Here is a 16,647-nt window from a genome sequence, read left to right as displayed (position 1 = left end):
TTGTAATATCGCCTAACAGGCATCATGACTCGTCCTACATATTAAAAGTTGCTGTTGACCAGGGACCCCTTTGTGACAAACGATTTTCTTTCACTGCGTGTTTCTTTATCATTCGTCAGCGTCTCATTCAAAACCACTTCAAACCTAGTGGACGAGACATATATTTGATTAACACCTCCAGTAAGATAATCAAAACATGGACAGCCTTTCTCCAATAAAGCTCCAAATCTTTCTAACGGAAATTTTGGTCATTAGGTGGGGAAACATTTCCATTGTATAACGGAACACACACTTTCAGCTTAAGGCTTATTTACCTGTTCAAGTTGTCTGCCCATTGTATCCATACCTCCTGCTAATTACCTTTTCCAAACAAAACTCCAACGTCCATATGCCCTGAGGTCTTGTCTCGTTCAAGAGTAGCTAAAATTACAATTAAGGTCTATCTCTCCGGTAATTCTCCGTTACTCCGTATTAATCAAAGCATATGAATATCATTGGCTATCTAAAACAGGAACATTCGTCTGATTGGCTATTCCCATAATTCAGACGCGCCCGTTCATTTCACAAAATCAAATTCATCTCTGAATTTAATCACACACGCGCTAAGAATCCCAAGAAAGAAGAGCTATCTCTCCAATTTCAAATTTGTAAAATTTTTCTTCTATGTCGGCTGAAGGTAAAATGAATTATTGATTAACATTCAAAGTGGAACGTGATATTGCTGTGAATTCAATTTAATCTAGCATTACTATTATAGTTTGTATATATATTTTAATTGTGCTATTCCATGGATGTTCGTAAGTTGGAATACCTGTACAAAACTATATCTATATGTATCTTATACTATAGTTAACATTCGTTTATGATCTATGCTATTATTTCATTTATATTCAATATGTATATTGCTTGAATGTCTGTACCCTACCGCCAATCGCTGGCCACACATCATAACCTCAATTATAATTAATAAAAATAAATTAAGAAATACCAGGGACACAACCCTGTTGAATTTTCATCATGCAAGATAGCTCGACTGTCAGTTGATGTTTAATACATATATACTAACTACCATTATTATAGAGTTACTGCTTCTCCTTGCCTTTGTCGGCAAATAAAGGCTATTATGATGTGTCGCTCAAGGACGATCCGGTGGCGAAAGACAAACTCGATTGGCTCTAAGACCTTGTTGTTTTAACTCTTAATTGAAGGTCCGTGTCGTTGAAGCACCCAGCCGTGCCGAATCCCTGCATCCCAGTCCTTGAATAGTGGTAAACCCCTGATGTCAGTCGCTAACTACAACACACTGTTGTGAAGTCCAGAAAACCCTGCAAGCAGGCGCCAACCCTGGAACTAGCTGATACATTTGCCTCAGTCAAGCAAGCCGACGGGATAAAGATAAGCCAAACGGGCTTATACCATTTTCAAATGTATTTTCCACAGACACATATGATTATATCAAAACAAACAAATAAATATATAATAAATTAGATCCACTCAATTAGAGCTATTCTTCCTGATATTAAATAAATACTTATTCTTTCTATCTTTTCCTGTAACAATCTAATTAAACTTTATGTATAGAATTGTTATTATTGTATTGGGCGTTACTATTGTCTTGACTCACTTTTTATTAATACAATTAAGTTATAAGGGACCCTAAGGCGATTCTTAATCACCCCTAGATTAAACCTGAGCCGTTTGTGATATAGGTTGAGTGGCGCAGCTGGTAACGAGAGCCATAGCGCGCATACTAGTTCGAATCCAGACCATTGAGCTATCGGTTGGACTCGATCCCACAAAAATAACATACAACCCGCCACACCCCTGTAAAGCGCTTTGAGCACATTTAGTGGATATTGCCCTATATAAAGCTCGATTTTTAAAAAAGAAATAACAAAAGACCATATGAAACTTGGAATGTGGTTTTTAAAAATTTAGCATTGAAAGATCATAAAAAATCCATATTAGCAAGACGTTATTTGTTCCTTTGAAATCTTGCACAACATGTTGTAAATCACAAAAGTACAAATTAATTCAATTGAATATTTAATAAATTGTACACATTTGACTTAGTGAGGATATCCATTAAATTATTATCAAAATCATGAAAAGATTTGCAACTCCATAACTTACTGATAATAATCCTTCAAAAAGACAAAACATAACGAAATAATACATCAACTTGACTCCATCACTGGCTTTTACAGTCTGGTCTAATGAAATACTATCTGTCTCAATCTCCCATGGAACGTAGAACAACAGAAAGTAAGAAGCGCAAGCTAGAGGGGCTGAGAACAGGATCCTGTTGAAGGGAATTAAACTTCATATATAATAATAATAATAATGATAATAATAATAATAATAATAATGATAATAATAATAATATATAATAATAATAATAATAATAATAATAATAATAATAATAATAATAATAATAATAATAATATATAATAATATAATAATAATAATAATAATAATATAATAATAACAACAATAATAATAATAATAATAATAATAATAACAATAATAATAATAATAATAATAATAATAATAATAATAATAATAATAATAATAAATAACAATAATAATAATAATAATAATAATAATAATAATAATATATATATATATATATATATATATATATATATATATATATATATATATATATATATATATATATATATATATATATATACAAATGCACAAAAATTGTAAAAATATACAACCTAGAACCAATAGCAACACTTTATATATTAATTTGATAAATTGAGATAGATATATTGGGGGGGGGGGGGGGGGGGGGGGATTAGAGTTTTACTTATATTGTTGAAATATATTGTTATCAAATCAGTCAACCCTATCAATGACACTCGTGATATGAACAAACCTCTGTTCACTACAAACACTGACATTATCTGTATGGATTTTTCCTATGAAAAATAACATAAAAACAGGTCAATCAAAATTATACTATAGTTCCAAAGAAAGATGAACAATTTTTCTTCAAAAACAAATTACTATTGATTTGTACAGCTATGTGGTCTTATGGTATGACACTCGCCTTTGGTTTGGAAGGTTCAGGGTTTGAACTCTGCTCTAAGTGGTGCATAGTTGAGTCCTTGGAAAAGGATCTTAACTCAAACTCTCTCACTGTACACAGGTGCAAAATGAGTACCTGGTTGTTAACAGCGATGTCTTTGTCATAAAAAAATTGTAATATCACCTAACAGGCATCATGTCTTGTCTTACATGTTAAGTATTGCTGGTGGTTTGGGATCCCTTTGTAAAGCGCTTTGAGCATGTTTAGTGGAGATTGCGCTATATAAATACTCCAGCTCTTTTTGTTTGGTCCAAAGGCTGTTGAATGAAATCTAACTATTTAAGACTTGTCGTGTTGAAAATTAATTCTATTATGACACAAAATGAATTTGGCTGTGCATGCTTTTCCCCCATCATTAGTTATATTTATCTGCTATACGTGTATTATCAAAGACACCATTTTAAAATTTCACATGATGGTGGTTATCAAACAAAAATATGGATATGTCAGTTTTCTTTTAGATTGAACAGTGGGGTATATTTTTGGTTCAATTTTGAAAAGTATAAAAAATCTCTGGAGTGAGCAGACAACACAAAGGTAAAAGTCTAGGATTGAGTGAGTTGACGATAATTGTAACATATCAATTTGGGGCCAGATAATGAACCATGAACATAAAGTCTAAATCATTAACTTTCATTTTTTTTGTTTGTTTGTTTGTTTGTTGCTTTAGGTCTCTTCCAACACAATTGAGGTTATATGAGAGACCGCTGAAACAAAAAAACAAGCAATCTAACAAAAATAGTACAAATGTAAATCAAAATCATAACCTAAAGATATCATAAGCTAAATTATAAATAACCAAGAACAAACAGGCAGAAGATTTACAGAAAAAAAATATCCCCTGTCAAAAATACAATCACAAACCAAAGAAGCAGGATAGGCTAGTAAAGAGAAGAAGAAACGACATCACAATCGGATCGTACACCCATGCGAACATCATAGGTATATGATTCAAGGGTGATGCTCCCATCCAACCACCCGCATTAACTTTCATTAAATCAATATTATTTTCTTGAGGATAATACATGTAATTGGTGATCTCTGCTGACCACAAGGGGAGGGGAGGGTTGGACTTTATTATAAGCAACAAAAAAAAAATTTTAAAAAAAAAAGATTAAAAAAATACAATTTTTAAAAAATTACCGCACATGGCGCTTGCACGATTAAAGTCGGACAACCTTGATATTTGATTTGTTTTGTAAAATTTTAAAGATTTCTTACACACACTCTTTTTGAGAAACATTGATCACAGAAATGACATAGCTTGGCAGACGTTTGAATTGATGGTAAAAATATGATATTAATAATGGAATGATTTACCACGGTCTCATGCTTCCCCATCTTGTGTTCGTTTTTAGCACCAGGATTCCAATGCTCGGATCTGTGATGGCATCCCATGCCTTTCCACTGAACAAAATAATCGACACATAGCGAGGCTGAAGCTATTGTTGAAATAAAAAAAAATAAAAAAATTAATAAATAAAAAAAAAACATTTAGCTTTGATACAACAATGGAATTATGAATTTTAATTTTAAATAATTTCCCCCCGAAAAGCAGTAAAAAAAACCCCCAATATACAGCGATAGACCAAACAGAGAGAGAGAGAGAGAGAGAGAGAGAGAGAGAGAGAGAGAAGAAAAGAGAGAGAGAGAGAGAGAGAGAGAGAGAGAAGAGAGAGAGAGAGGAGAGAAGAGAGAGAGAGAGAGAGAGAGAGAGAGAGAGAGAGAGAGAGAGAGAGAGAGAGAGAGAGAGAGAGAGAGAGAGAGAGAGAGAGAGAGAGAGAGAGAGAGAAATACAAGAAAATAGAATCATTAAAAAAACATTTCAATCTTCCTCAACTGGGAAAGTCTATGAAACGATTTCTTTGAAATAATTTCTTTGTATGTTTCTTTCTCTTACAATGCTTGCTCCCAATTTTTTCAGTTTTATAACTAAAAAAAAAAGTATGTCTGTTTCCTCCTTATTGTTGAGATATAAACACATAATTCAATAAGTGAAACACCCTACTGGCATGCAAATACGATTTAGCCACCATGTATTTATCCTTGTTCAGCCCAGCAGTGATCATGTAGCAGGATCTGATATTGGACTTGGAAAAAAGTATATTCTCCAACTTGACTAATGTCCAATCCAGAGGGTGACAAACATTTGTTATTGCCCGTTGCACACTACAAAATCAACTCCATGTACGTGGAACTAATGTTTTTGAGGCTATCACAGAAGTTGCCAAGTTCTCATTCCCTTAACATCATTTAATATTCATCTATAAAAATACAAGGAAAAAATAAACCTCCCCATTTTCTTGTATTTTTCTCTCTGCTTTGTCTAGCACCGTTTCATACACACTTTTTTTCAGATCTATATCTTACACAGGTGCCTGCTCCCTAATTCATCTCTATAATGTCATTACTTATACCCCTATTTCTTTCCCCATCACTAACACTACACTTGTCATATATGATTATTTGCTAAATAAATCACAGCAATCTACATCTCTTCAAACTAAGTACACTGATCGTGTGCTCTTTGAATCTACATCTGTTTCCTATTTGAACCAATTCCCCTTTGTCTAACCTTTTCTTGGGTGCTTTAAACGTAATTCTGTAATCTTTTAACTATCTCATTTTCTTACTTTTTACTGGCACTGAAAAGACCCGCATATGTTGCAAGCACCATAAAACTCTTAAAAACAAACAAACAAACATCTACATCTCTCTTTTATTTTCTTAAATTTAAAATTGGTTTCCAAATTGAATGCTGCATGTCTTTTAATTAAATTGATAAAGATAGAACTAATATAAAAGCTATACCTGTGCAACCTCCAAAAGAAATATATTGAGGAAAAAAGCGATGACAGTACAAGTTATCTGATACGGAGCTCCTCCCACTGCAAAACAAATTTTCCTCCAGAGAGGTAGCCTGTCTTCGACAATCAGGTCATCATCTCTAGAATTGGAGTACTGAAAAATATGAAAAGAAAAAAATTATTTCATTGATTTAAAAAAATAATTGAGCTTTTCTATAGCGCAATATCCACTAAAAGTGCTCAAAGCGCTTTACAAGGGGTCCCTAACCAACAGCTACACATAACATGTAGAACGAGACATGATGCCTGTAAGGCTTTATTACATTTTTTCTCAACAGAGACAATGCTGTTAATTGCCAGGTACTCATTTTACACCTGAGTATACTGAGAGAATGTGAGTAAAGAGCCTTTTTCAAGGACTCAACTATGCGCGAGTGAGGCTCAAACCTAGGAACTTCTGATCCCAAAGCGAGTGTCATATCACATAGTCGCACACACAACTCTTACACACAAACACCACTATTTCCCCATCCGTTCAAGTATTCAATCACAACTCTATGTACACAATGCTATGCTTCTTGAGTAAAATTACAGGAGGTAAATGTCATACCTCACAAGGGAAGCATATAGCCAGACATGAAAAAAAAAGAGAAGGCGGAAACATGTATTCACTTTAAAAAGTTTTTTAAAATGTCATTATTAACCAGCTTTAAGTAAGCACTTCACAGGTCATTGTCCCAAGATCACAAGGTAAACATCTATCTCACATGAAAAAAATATAAAACATTGAATGTGTATTCACCTTTATAACGCAATATAAAGGTCATCATTAACAAGCTTTAAGCACTTAACAATATGTAATTGTTCAGATGGAAAACATTTATCAATCATTTAGCATTATATGTACAGTTTATTTATGACCTGGTCAACATTTTTCGGGGACAAGTACAACAGTATTTGGTACTCTGGGGCCCCAAATTGTACTTGTACTTCTCTCTGATAAAATGAGGAAAATCTATGCACACATCAAATCCAATAGTTTACATTCGGTGGGGAGACAGGGTTTCGAATTTGGAACTCTCAACTTAAGTTCAGAAGGAGATGGAGGCATTACAACTGTAATAATAATAGCATGAAACCCTTCATCATAATTTATTATTTTTCAACCATTAAAAGAAGAAATACGGAAATTAGGAGTGGAAGTTTTACACGGCCTGCATTACCTAATTTGTTATATGCTAGTGTCCTTAAAATCAACAATCACCAGACACTATTGGGACAAGCACAGTGTTTGGGTTGATGCAGTTACATACACATTAGATAACAAACAAGGTCAAAAGTCAATGTGATAAATGATGCAGCTTAATGTTAAACATTCCTTGTGCACCTTGTTTTTCTTTATACCATTACTACAATTCCCCTCAGAATGGTTCGTTTATGAGTCATTATTCGAAACGAATCATCTCTCTCTATTGTCAATGTGAAACTGAGATATCAAAAAGGAAAATATGAAAACTGACTTGAAATAGAATGCCGTTGATCATAATGTGTTGGTTAAGGTGTTAATTTTTAAGTAATCAAAAGAAAAGAGAGAATACATTCTGGGGACGACATGAGTACAACAGACTCGATTGTGAATGTTGCACCGCTCTCAGAAGTTAGCAGGGTAAAAGATGTTGCATCTGCTGATACCTCAGCTCAGATTTTAAATAAAGATTCTAAAATGGACCTCCTTTCCTTACAAAAGGGTAGGCAGTGTGGTCTTGTAAAAACTGATGATCCTTGTTGCAGTAAGGATCTTGGTCACCATTCCCAGGATAGTATTCCCTCAAATTCCTCCCATTTCATCAAAAGAACTTATAACATTGATAGTAACATTTCGGTGATTCCAAGATTTTCGCAGCTAAATCTCAACAAGGATTGTGAAAGAATCTTGAAAAATCAACCATCTGTTCTTGTTCATAAAAACCCCAGTGCCCTCCACAAATACTTTTGCAAATTGTCATGCTCTACGCTACAATTATTGTTACCTGACTTGGATGTCAGTTTAATGAAAGAATTTTCTGAATCGCCGCAGGATCTTTTACATTTTATTGACTCTGTCATCTCATCAAATAGTCAAGCTGAATAGTTTTTGTCTTCTATGCAATCAAGTGAAGTGAGACTAACATCAGCTAGATTTTTTTTTTTTTTTTTAATGTTGTCCTTATTCGATCTTCTGTTTTGATGTTGGGTGTTAGTATTAAGAGAAAAACCTGTGTTTTTTACAAAAGACTGCTGCATTGGTTTGAATAAGAAGATGTTCTCGACATGAAAATAATAGTTTTAAGAGAAGGTGAAATCATTTGTCTAGAATGAGAAAATATATATATTTTTTTTTCCAATGGCCTCTGTTGCAAAGTGTTCAACTTGGGGAAACCGAATTTTTTATGAGATTTCAACCCCCCCCCCCCCCCCCCCCCTCCTAATAGATATATTTATATTTTAATGATAGAGGTTGAGTATTGAAAGCTGAGCAGTTCAAACCAGTAATATCACATGAAAGAACCAAGCTGTTCCAATGTCCCAATGGTTCTAGTCTTACAAAGGTCAATACAATCAGGATATATCTTAGGGATGTTTGAATACCCCAGGAATTTTGTCATGGCTCAAAAAGTTTTCAATACATACACTTTTTCAATGAAGTCTTTATGCAGATCAATGCATCTTTGCCCGTGTAACAACAGTGAAGAGATACCCAATAGAAAAAAAAAATTGTGGGTCACGCTTTGAAAACTAATCTTGAACTTCCTCAACAAGATCATATGCCTTGACTCTCTTTTCCCTTAAATGTCTCCTTAATGGGCCTAAACAGATGAAAGTCCCCTTCAGGCCTTACAATGAGTTGTGTTTCGGCAAAGCCATCTTGTTGACACTGATCCAGAAGGTTTCCGGAATCTTTTTCTCTTTAAAGCTTGTGTTCTTCTCTTAACATTTTTGGAACCCATCTAGCATAAATTTTCCAAAACCCCAATATGTCATGGACAATTTCATTAATAGTGCTTTTTGGAATTTCAAGTATCAAAGCCAACCCTCAAATCTTAACTCTCCAATCAAAGTTGATGATTTCGTCAACTCAAATAGGGTTCTGATCACTGTTTTACGCTTTTGGTTGACCAGTCTTGGGTTTGTTTTCCAGAGTTGTTTGACTGTTATTGAACCAAGAGTCCCACTGATAAATCTGAGGCTTAGATATTGCATTCTCAGGTTATGTTTTGGTTATTAAATGATGAATTTCAGAACGTTTTCTTCATTTTGTATACAAAAAATGAACACCAGCTCTGACTTCCACCTTTGACTATTTTGTGATTGGAGTCGCCAGCTTATTGTGTTCATTAGTGGTGCTGAAATATCACGAAAAAGAAAATGAAATTTTCTATGTTTCTTTGTCTACAGATAGAAAAAAATTCTTCTTAGTTCAAAAGTTATACCCATTATCCGGTTTCTTTTTGAATGTCCCTTGAAGCAGCAAAAAAAAAAAAAATGCTACTTCTTTCAGTCAGAAAAACACAGATAGTGAATATTGCCCAATCTAAGTCTTAAAACATCATAAAATAAAACCCCGTCTATAATGTTTCCAATAAAAGAAATCATTCTCTAATTTTTATATTATATCTGGTCTGATTAAAAATAAATACTTACCCTGGAACTGTGGCTGTTACTCAAGCAAAGCTCTGAATCCATCATTGCAAAGTTTTATATAAAACGTTTTTTCACTGAGAAACAAGCTCCATACATGTCTTTATTTCGTTTCCATTATCAAGAAAATAAGACTGATATTCACACCATCCCCTGAAGAATTTCTGCTGTCAAAAAAAGTATTGTCAATAGCTATGAACAAGGTGTACACATATGCAGGTATGACATCTGAACGCAATTATGGACCTGATTTAACATTGTAATGGACAATATTTTGCATCATTTTTTAAAATTTCCATTACAACAATAAGCCCATGCCATAATAAGTTGGGTTACCAGACAGGCAAATAAGTGCATGTTGGCTATGAAGCATCTGCATTGAACTTATAAGAAATATAAAAGTGCTGCATTCAGACTAAACTTGGATGAGCACGTAAAAGCACAATCAAAATAAAACTAAATTACTCAATCATTAAACATTTATCCAATCAAAAATATAGAATGTCATATTTAGAAGAATGCTTATGCGATTGTTAATTAGTATCATATTCTTAATCAAAATTCAATGTGAAGTGAAATATCTTTGTTTTAGTCATTAGAACACTTAAAACAGTATGCAGCAATGTAACAAAACATCACAAAAAAACCCCCAAAAAACCATAAAATTAACTAACAATAAATCAGTCGATTAATACACAATATGGGTTGACATTCATGTGGGTGTCATGGCCAAATGGTTAAGTCGTCTGCCTGAGACGGTTTGTCAGAATCGATGTGCGTGTTTGAATCCTGGTGCCGCCACATTTTTCCCCCCATCTTCTTTCTACAGAGCGCTGCAAATGATAAATGTTCCATTCACCACCCCCCCCCCCCTTCCACCCTTTTTTTTAAAAACAAAAAATATTTTCCCTCTCTCTTTTGGTTCCTTTCTAGCAAATTGTATCCTCCGATCTCAAAAAGTATATTCTAAAAAGAATAAATAATTATAAAGCAAACAAACAAAAATATTCAGAGAGTGACCAAATGGTCAGATAAGAGAAAAAATTAACAATAAAAATCTTAAAACTCTAAGAAAATCATACTCGAAACAAAACAAGGCCAAACGAGAAATGAGAAAAAAAAAAAAAAGAAAAAAAAAAAAGGGAGCGATCGGATTCGAACCTGTGCAGCTAAAAGGAATAAAATGAAAGGTGGTCTAACCCACTGAGCTGTCTATCCACACCAATATCGGTGTATCTTAAAATTCATAAATGGGCTAGATAATAATTTTCCACCATCTTTGCTTCCACGTTTTGAGAGTTATTTTCATCTCTGATTCGAATAATATGTTGTTGGATCTTGTTTTGTATGGAGAAGACAGGAAAAACACAGGTGTGTTCAGTTTTGGGGCGAAACACACCTAGGCCTAGGGATTCGTCCACGAAATAAACAAATTCCCGGCCATCATCATATCCTCAAAATTGTGGTCAGAATGACCAAATTATAGAAACATAAGAAGATAAATAAAGTTAACAGGTAGGTAGCTAGTGAAAATTTTAATGGTTGGTGGACTATGAACCGATTTGATGATTAACAAGTTTCTTGTTGGTTGAAATAATAATAATAAATGTGCATTTATATAGCGCTTATATGCCGAAGCTTAAAAAGCACTTCACATTGACCATCAGTAAAAAACATTACACTCACACACTGTAGATTCGGACATACAAACAAAAGCTCACACGCATCCAATTACACACACACACGTACGCAGGCAAGTATGCACTTTTCAATAATTCCTGGCAATCTAATTTAAATACTTCCCAAAGAGATAGGTTTTCAGTATATTTTTGAATTTATCAATGCTGTTTTCAAGCCTGACTGACAATGGGACTGAATTCCAAGTGATGGGACCTACTTTACTGAATGATCTGTTGCCAAAACATTTAAGATTAGTTTTTGGAATTTGAAGGTGATACAATTTTTGAGGACCTGAGATTTCGAGTGGGGTTGTAGGGGACAATCAAGTCTTGAATGTAGGCAGGGCTTCATGAATTGGTGGCATCAAAACAAAGTAGAGCAATTTTGTATTCAATACGAGCTTTAACTGGTAGCCAGTGTAATGCCCTCAACATCACCTTGACACACATCAAGTCACTGCGACCAATACCTAGGACAAGCCTTGCTGAGTGCACAAACGACCGTCTTCAGCAAATGGAGAGGAATGTATTGTTTCATTCGATGGATTCTCTTTAATTCAAAATTCATGGTTTTGATCTTCTGGTTTATTTGATGTTCCATGCTGAAACAGAAGGCGAATTGCCAGTTTGACCTTTCAGTTCAAAGTGTCAAAAAGTTAAATTTCATTGATCCATTTGCTTTTTTAAAAAAAGGCTGGGTTTGGCATTTGAGCACTATTTACTTTCATCTTGTGTTAAATATCACTTGATATTAACTGATTTGGGACACAAATAACCACTGGCTTTTTTTCAGAACATTTGGTACTTTTCACGCCTAGTTAGGAATTTTCCATAAAATATTTCTGTCAATTTGATAAATGTGTCTAACAATAACGAAAAGGCCATGCTTTTGGTTATTGCCAGACAAGGTCTGCCAATAATCAACAAAAGTCCAGGTTTTTTATTATTTCCATACAGGTGTCTGCCAATAATGTTCTCTTTATTGTCAGACATGTCTGAGAATAACGACAGCCTTATAGCAAATGCAATCACCACAGCACTGACACTATAATTAATTGGCTCCCTAATCAATTACCCACCACAACAAAATCTAATCCACATGATATAGATTCCTGTCTACATATCAATCACAAGTCTTCTGAGATTTTTCCAGGGAAAAACAAAAACAAAACATCAACTGAATCAACTAGACCAAATACAGTCGGTCATGAGCAACCCAAGCTTAAATCCGAGATACACTTACACACTAACACTGAAGAAGTAGAAGGAGTGTAGAGTATCTCGAGTTGCAGATATCCTAGATACTAATAGTCAGTTTTATCTTGCCGAAGTAAGAAGAGTCCACTTTATCAATCATGACATATTATCAGCTTATCAAATCATTTGAAATGTGTCTCAAAGACATATTGCCATTTTGATAAAATTGACAAGTGAGAGGCTAGCTTCCTAAGTTATTAACGTCGCCTATGATATTTTATTTTGATATTAAAGGCTGTTCACCTCATAGTCAGTAGAAATAACTTGACACGCTCTGATTAAACTATGCACTATGTATGTAGATAGATCTCGTCTTTGTTGTCAAGAGTGAAAGTAACACTGTTTAAGTTTAGGGTAAAGGTTCATAGTTCATAAACAACACACAAGAAACTACTTCGCCATAAAAGAGTGTCACTTTATTCTCCAAAGAGCAAGATCGCTGACGTTCTTCTGCAAAAATAAACAAGGTAACCTAAATTTAAACATATATATATATCAGACATCTATAAATATATTCATTCAGATGTCCTTCTTATTGTAGAGCACAAAGGATTCACGAATATTAGAGGTGATAATGGAGAAAATAAAAATTATATTGACTGTTCAAGATGCCACGCAACAGGGACAGAGGAGGCGTGCCGGAAATCAAAAGGAGGTGTGTCGATGTCGAATTCAACTGCACATTATCGCTTATGGCGACTTATTACAAGAGAACATTTATTTTTTTCCGTAGAAGATCAAAACAACAACGATATGAAGATGAAGGGGGAAAGTGCGACTGTGTGATGCTTTTATCATTTGAAGTAGAGAGCTCTTGTCAGACGTTCACATGTCGGGTGTATGATGGCAAATAGCTACTACAACTCGAATTTCATTCGGTTCAGAAATAGGGACAGGGTGTCCATAAAGTCTTTCCCTGTTTAATAACATCTTTAACTGAAAAAACCTTAAAGCATGGACTTAAGAATACATACATACTTTACATTTTGTTTTCCCGTAATCTTTTACTCAATGTGCCTTAGTGTGGTTGCCGTACTTCAACAAATTCAAACTATTTTGGACTTCTTTCCATGTGTTTTGTAACCTTTGTGTCATGATGGATTCAATAATACTCTTTTTTTCATGGTAAGCGTGCCAACTTCTGGTATGGGCGCTGAATAAACAATGTCTCTGATGTAGCGCCATCGGGAAAAAGTCATATACCGAGAAATGTCCAGTGGCCAAGGCGGCCAGGCAATCGACTCCATCTCTCCCAATCCATCTGTCTGAAAACGTGTTGTTTAGAAATTTGCGAACAGCCTGTCCCCAAGGTGGAGGAGCATCATCTTACCGAAGGATTATCTATGGCTGATATTCATGAAGATAGGATGCATCGTGAAATTCCAGCATATCTAAACAGACTTTAACAGTAATCGCTTGCAAAGTAAAGAATTCCCGTTTATTTGTTGTTTTAAAAAAGTAAAACGTCTTCACGTCCTGTAATTGGCCAACCAAACTGGGCTTTGAAACGTTGTTGAGCTACTTATCGCGATTTCGTTTCAGCAATCTCAATGCACAAAGAGAATTAAACGCACTGTTGTGATTCCGAAATAGAAGGAGAGAAAAATGAGGTCTTTTTAAGTTCAAGTTCATTTTGCTAACTTTGGTAATGTAATGAAAGTCGATGACTCATAGGGATAAATGTTTGACGTTCCCTTATAAGAATGGTGAAAACCAATGTCTGTTAATCATCATTATTATTATCATTGTTATTATTACCATCATCATCATCATCATCATCATCATCATCATCATCATCATCATCATCATCATCATCATCATCATCATCATCATCATCATCAGCGGCGTGGCGTATTGACGTCATATGGTGGTGCCATGATTAGAAGAAGAAAAAAAATTCTAAAACAGTGAACACGGTTAAGAGGAGAGAGCACATGTTAAAAACTCTCTTTTTTGGAAGGGTGGGGGGAGGGTCGATGGTTTCTACGAGTGGACAAAACTCACAAACACAAATAATTCATGAAAACAACAAGACACAACACTGAGATACAAGTCCCGTATGAAAAGGTCTTTGTAATTATTCTTTGTCCACTATTTAAAGGATTGGATTTGGTAGATAATGCAATCAATATGTGATAAATGTAAATCAAAAGAGAAAAAAAAAACCCATGACAGAAATTACTTACTTTTAGTACTTGTAAAGAAAATCTGCACGGCGATGTTTCATCTCTGCAAATCTTTTTATAATTTGTTTATTGAAATCTGGAACGGCATATATTTCAGCTTTGTGAATTTACAGGATCATTAACGAATTTAACCGCTCCTGTTTCATTGACTTTTGCAAGAAATTTTTCACTCTTTTAAGGGTGCTAAAACAACGTTCAGGAGGTCAAGAAATACGATGGAAGTGGTTAAGGTCACTATAGCCTATAGATAGCCATGATTTGTCAGTGTTTGTGTATCTGTAAAAAGTAGACAATAAAAACAAAAGAAACGTTTTTTTCTTTCTAAACTAACTGTGAGCCATTCATGTCTGTCATACCATGTCACTGAAAAAGAGCGTTTTGGAGATTTCCACACCTGTGTTAATTCAAAATCAGTTGGTTGGTGAGGAACTAGTCTTTTTATTTCTAATTTATTGTCATCTAGTGTCAATCTCCCAAACTGTCAAAGAGTCAACTTGATTCATTGCAATTCATTGTTTAACAAAACAAAACTTCAAAGTATATCTCAAATAATGGAAATCAGTGGAATACGATTAATGATTGCACAAATAAAAGGTGGATTCAGATCTTAAAGCAACACAAGAAAAAATCACTCCACTTAAGTACTTAAAAAATCTAAAAACACACCAAAGTATAACTGTTGACAATCTTCGCTTTCTTTCTCTGACTGACACAAATACACACGCACAAACAAACACACACAAACACACACAAATAAACACTCATAAACACGTAACCATCAACTCGGCACTACAAGCAAGAAAAATGTTGGTAAATTCGCCCACAATGCTTCGTTGCAAAGAATTACTTTATTCAATAATCGTGAAAAAGAGGTGGGGGGAGGGGGATTTTGATATGTCATATTTTTAAGTTTAATGTTGTTTTTCTTTGCTGCTTACAAATAAACTTGACAATGATCAGTGTTTTTGACAGTTAATGTAATATTTTGGATGGCCGAAGTTACCCTAATTTGGCGCATCCCCCCGTCCAACGGTGGAGCTCTCAGATCCTGGCACAAGTCGAGGGTTTTCCGCTATTTGAAGATAGTATAATTCGACCCAGTTTCTCGCTCAATCAGCTGTAGCGATACTACAGGATAGAGCATTAACTGGAGCTTGGATTGCTTTGCACCACGGTGTTGATTCAGTCACTAATTCGCGCTGTGATGTCACCAACACACGAGTCGGCGCAGTGCGTGAATCGGAATCTTGAATAGAGCGGAGGCTAAAAAGGCAGTATGTTGTTGGCGAGTTGGCGAAAGACCTTGGAGTTAAAATTTCTCAGTTTTATTTTTAATTAAATTATGCTGTTAATGATTTTTAAAAGATTGGTGTGGTGCCTGGCACCATTCGATCCAATGGCCCCACGCCACTGATCATCATCATCATCATCATCATCATCATCATCATCATCATCATCATCATCATCATCATCATCATCATCATCATCATCATCATCATCATCTCCTCCTCCTCCTCCTCCTCCTCCTCCTCCTCCTCCTCCTCCTCATCCTCCTCCTAATCATCGTTATTAGCGTCATCATTATTGCGTACTTTCAATGGCTTGGTTAAACAATGTGCTAAGTTGATTCAAATCCAAGATTGATTCGTCTCGCAGATATGATAAAGTGCCATGGTTTATTAATAGATTATTATCTTAATATGAATAGTCACGATGGTGTAAGATATGCCTGATTTTACATTTCATAACTTGCAATTTTCTATATTACATGCCGAGTAATAAATAATGATGATGATGATGATGATATTATTATTATTATTACTATTATTATTATTATTATTATTTATTATTATTATTATTATTATTATTATTATTATTATTATTATTATTATTATTGTTATTTTATTATTATTATTATTATTACTATTATTATTATCATC

The 16,647-nt window shown here is 34.4% G+C and overlaps 2 protein-coding genes across 13 annotated transcripts in view; one reads left to right on the top strand and one right to left on the bottom strand.

Moving 5' to 3' along the window:
• The window catches only part of LOC144966437 (sodium-dependent lysophosphatidylcholine symporter 1-B-like), a 39,084-nt gene extending 26,209 nt beyond the window's left edge, over positions 1 to 12,875 (bottom strand). For 2 of the 11 annotated variants that reach the window (XR_013644224.1, XM_078902959.1), the window contains exons 1-5: positions 12,508 to 12,720; positions 9,589 to 9,831; positions 5,912 to 6,061; positions 4,421 to 4,542; positions 2,134 to 2,302 (exon numbers count right to left, since the gene is read on the bottom strand). Coding sequence is in view for 9 of the 11 variants with exons in the window: in XM_078902959.1 (XP_078759085.1) it covers positions 2,134 to 2,302; positions 4,421 to 4,542; positions 5,912 to 6,061; positions 9,589 to 9,633 (486 nt within the window). In the remaining 2 variants the exon portion in view is untranslated. Of the gene's footprint in view, positions 1 to 2,133; positions 2,303 to 4,420; positions 4,543 to 5,911; positions 6,062 to 9,588; positions 9,832 to 12,343; positions 12,484 to 12,507; positions 12,721 to 12,764 lie in introns of those variants that run through there. The other 9 variants (XR_013644225.1, XM_078903011.1, XM_078902967.1 and 6 more) reach the window with 9 other exon arrangements.
• The window catches only part of LOC144966469 (mitochondrial enolase superfamily member 1-like), a 58,547-nt gene continuing 54,747 nt past the window's right edge, over positions 12,848 to 16,647 (top strand). Inside the window, exon 1 of one of the 2 annotated variants that reach the window (XM_078903049.1) lies at positions 12,848 to 12,988. The gene's annotated coding sequence lies outside the window, so the exon portion shown is untranslated. Of the gene's footprint in view, positions 12,989 to 13,500; positions 13,945 to 16,647 lie in introns of those variants that run through there. The other variant, XM_078903059.1, reaches the window with a different exon arrangement.

The sequence above is a fragment of the Berghia stephanieae genome, chromosome 1 (genome assembly GCF_034508935.2).
Source record: "Berghia stephanieae isolate SIO BIC M18660-M18661 chromosome 1, UCSD_Bste_1.3, whole genome shotgun sequence".
In the NCBI taxonomy this organism is placed as follows: Eukaryota; Metazoa; Mollusca; class Gastropoda; order Nudibranchia; family Aeolidiidae; genus Berghia; species Berghia stephanieae.
The sequence above is the reverse complement of the archived record's forward strand: the minus strand, read 5'-3'. Positions and strand labels throughout refer to the sequence as shown.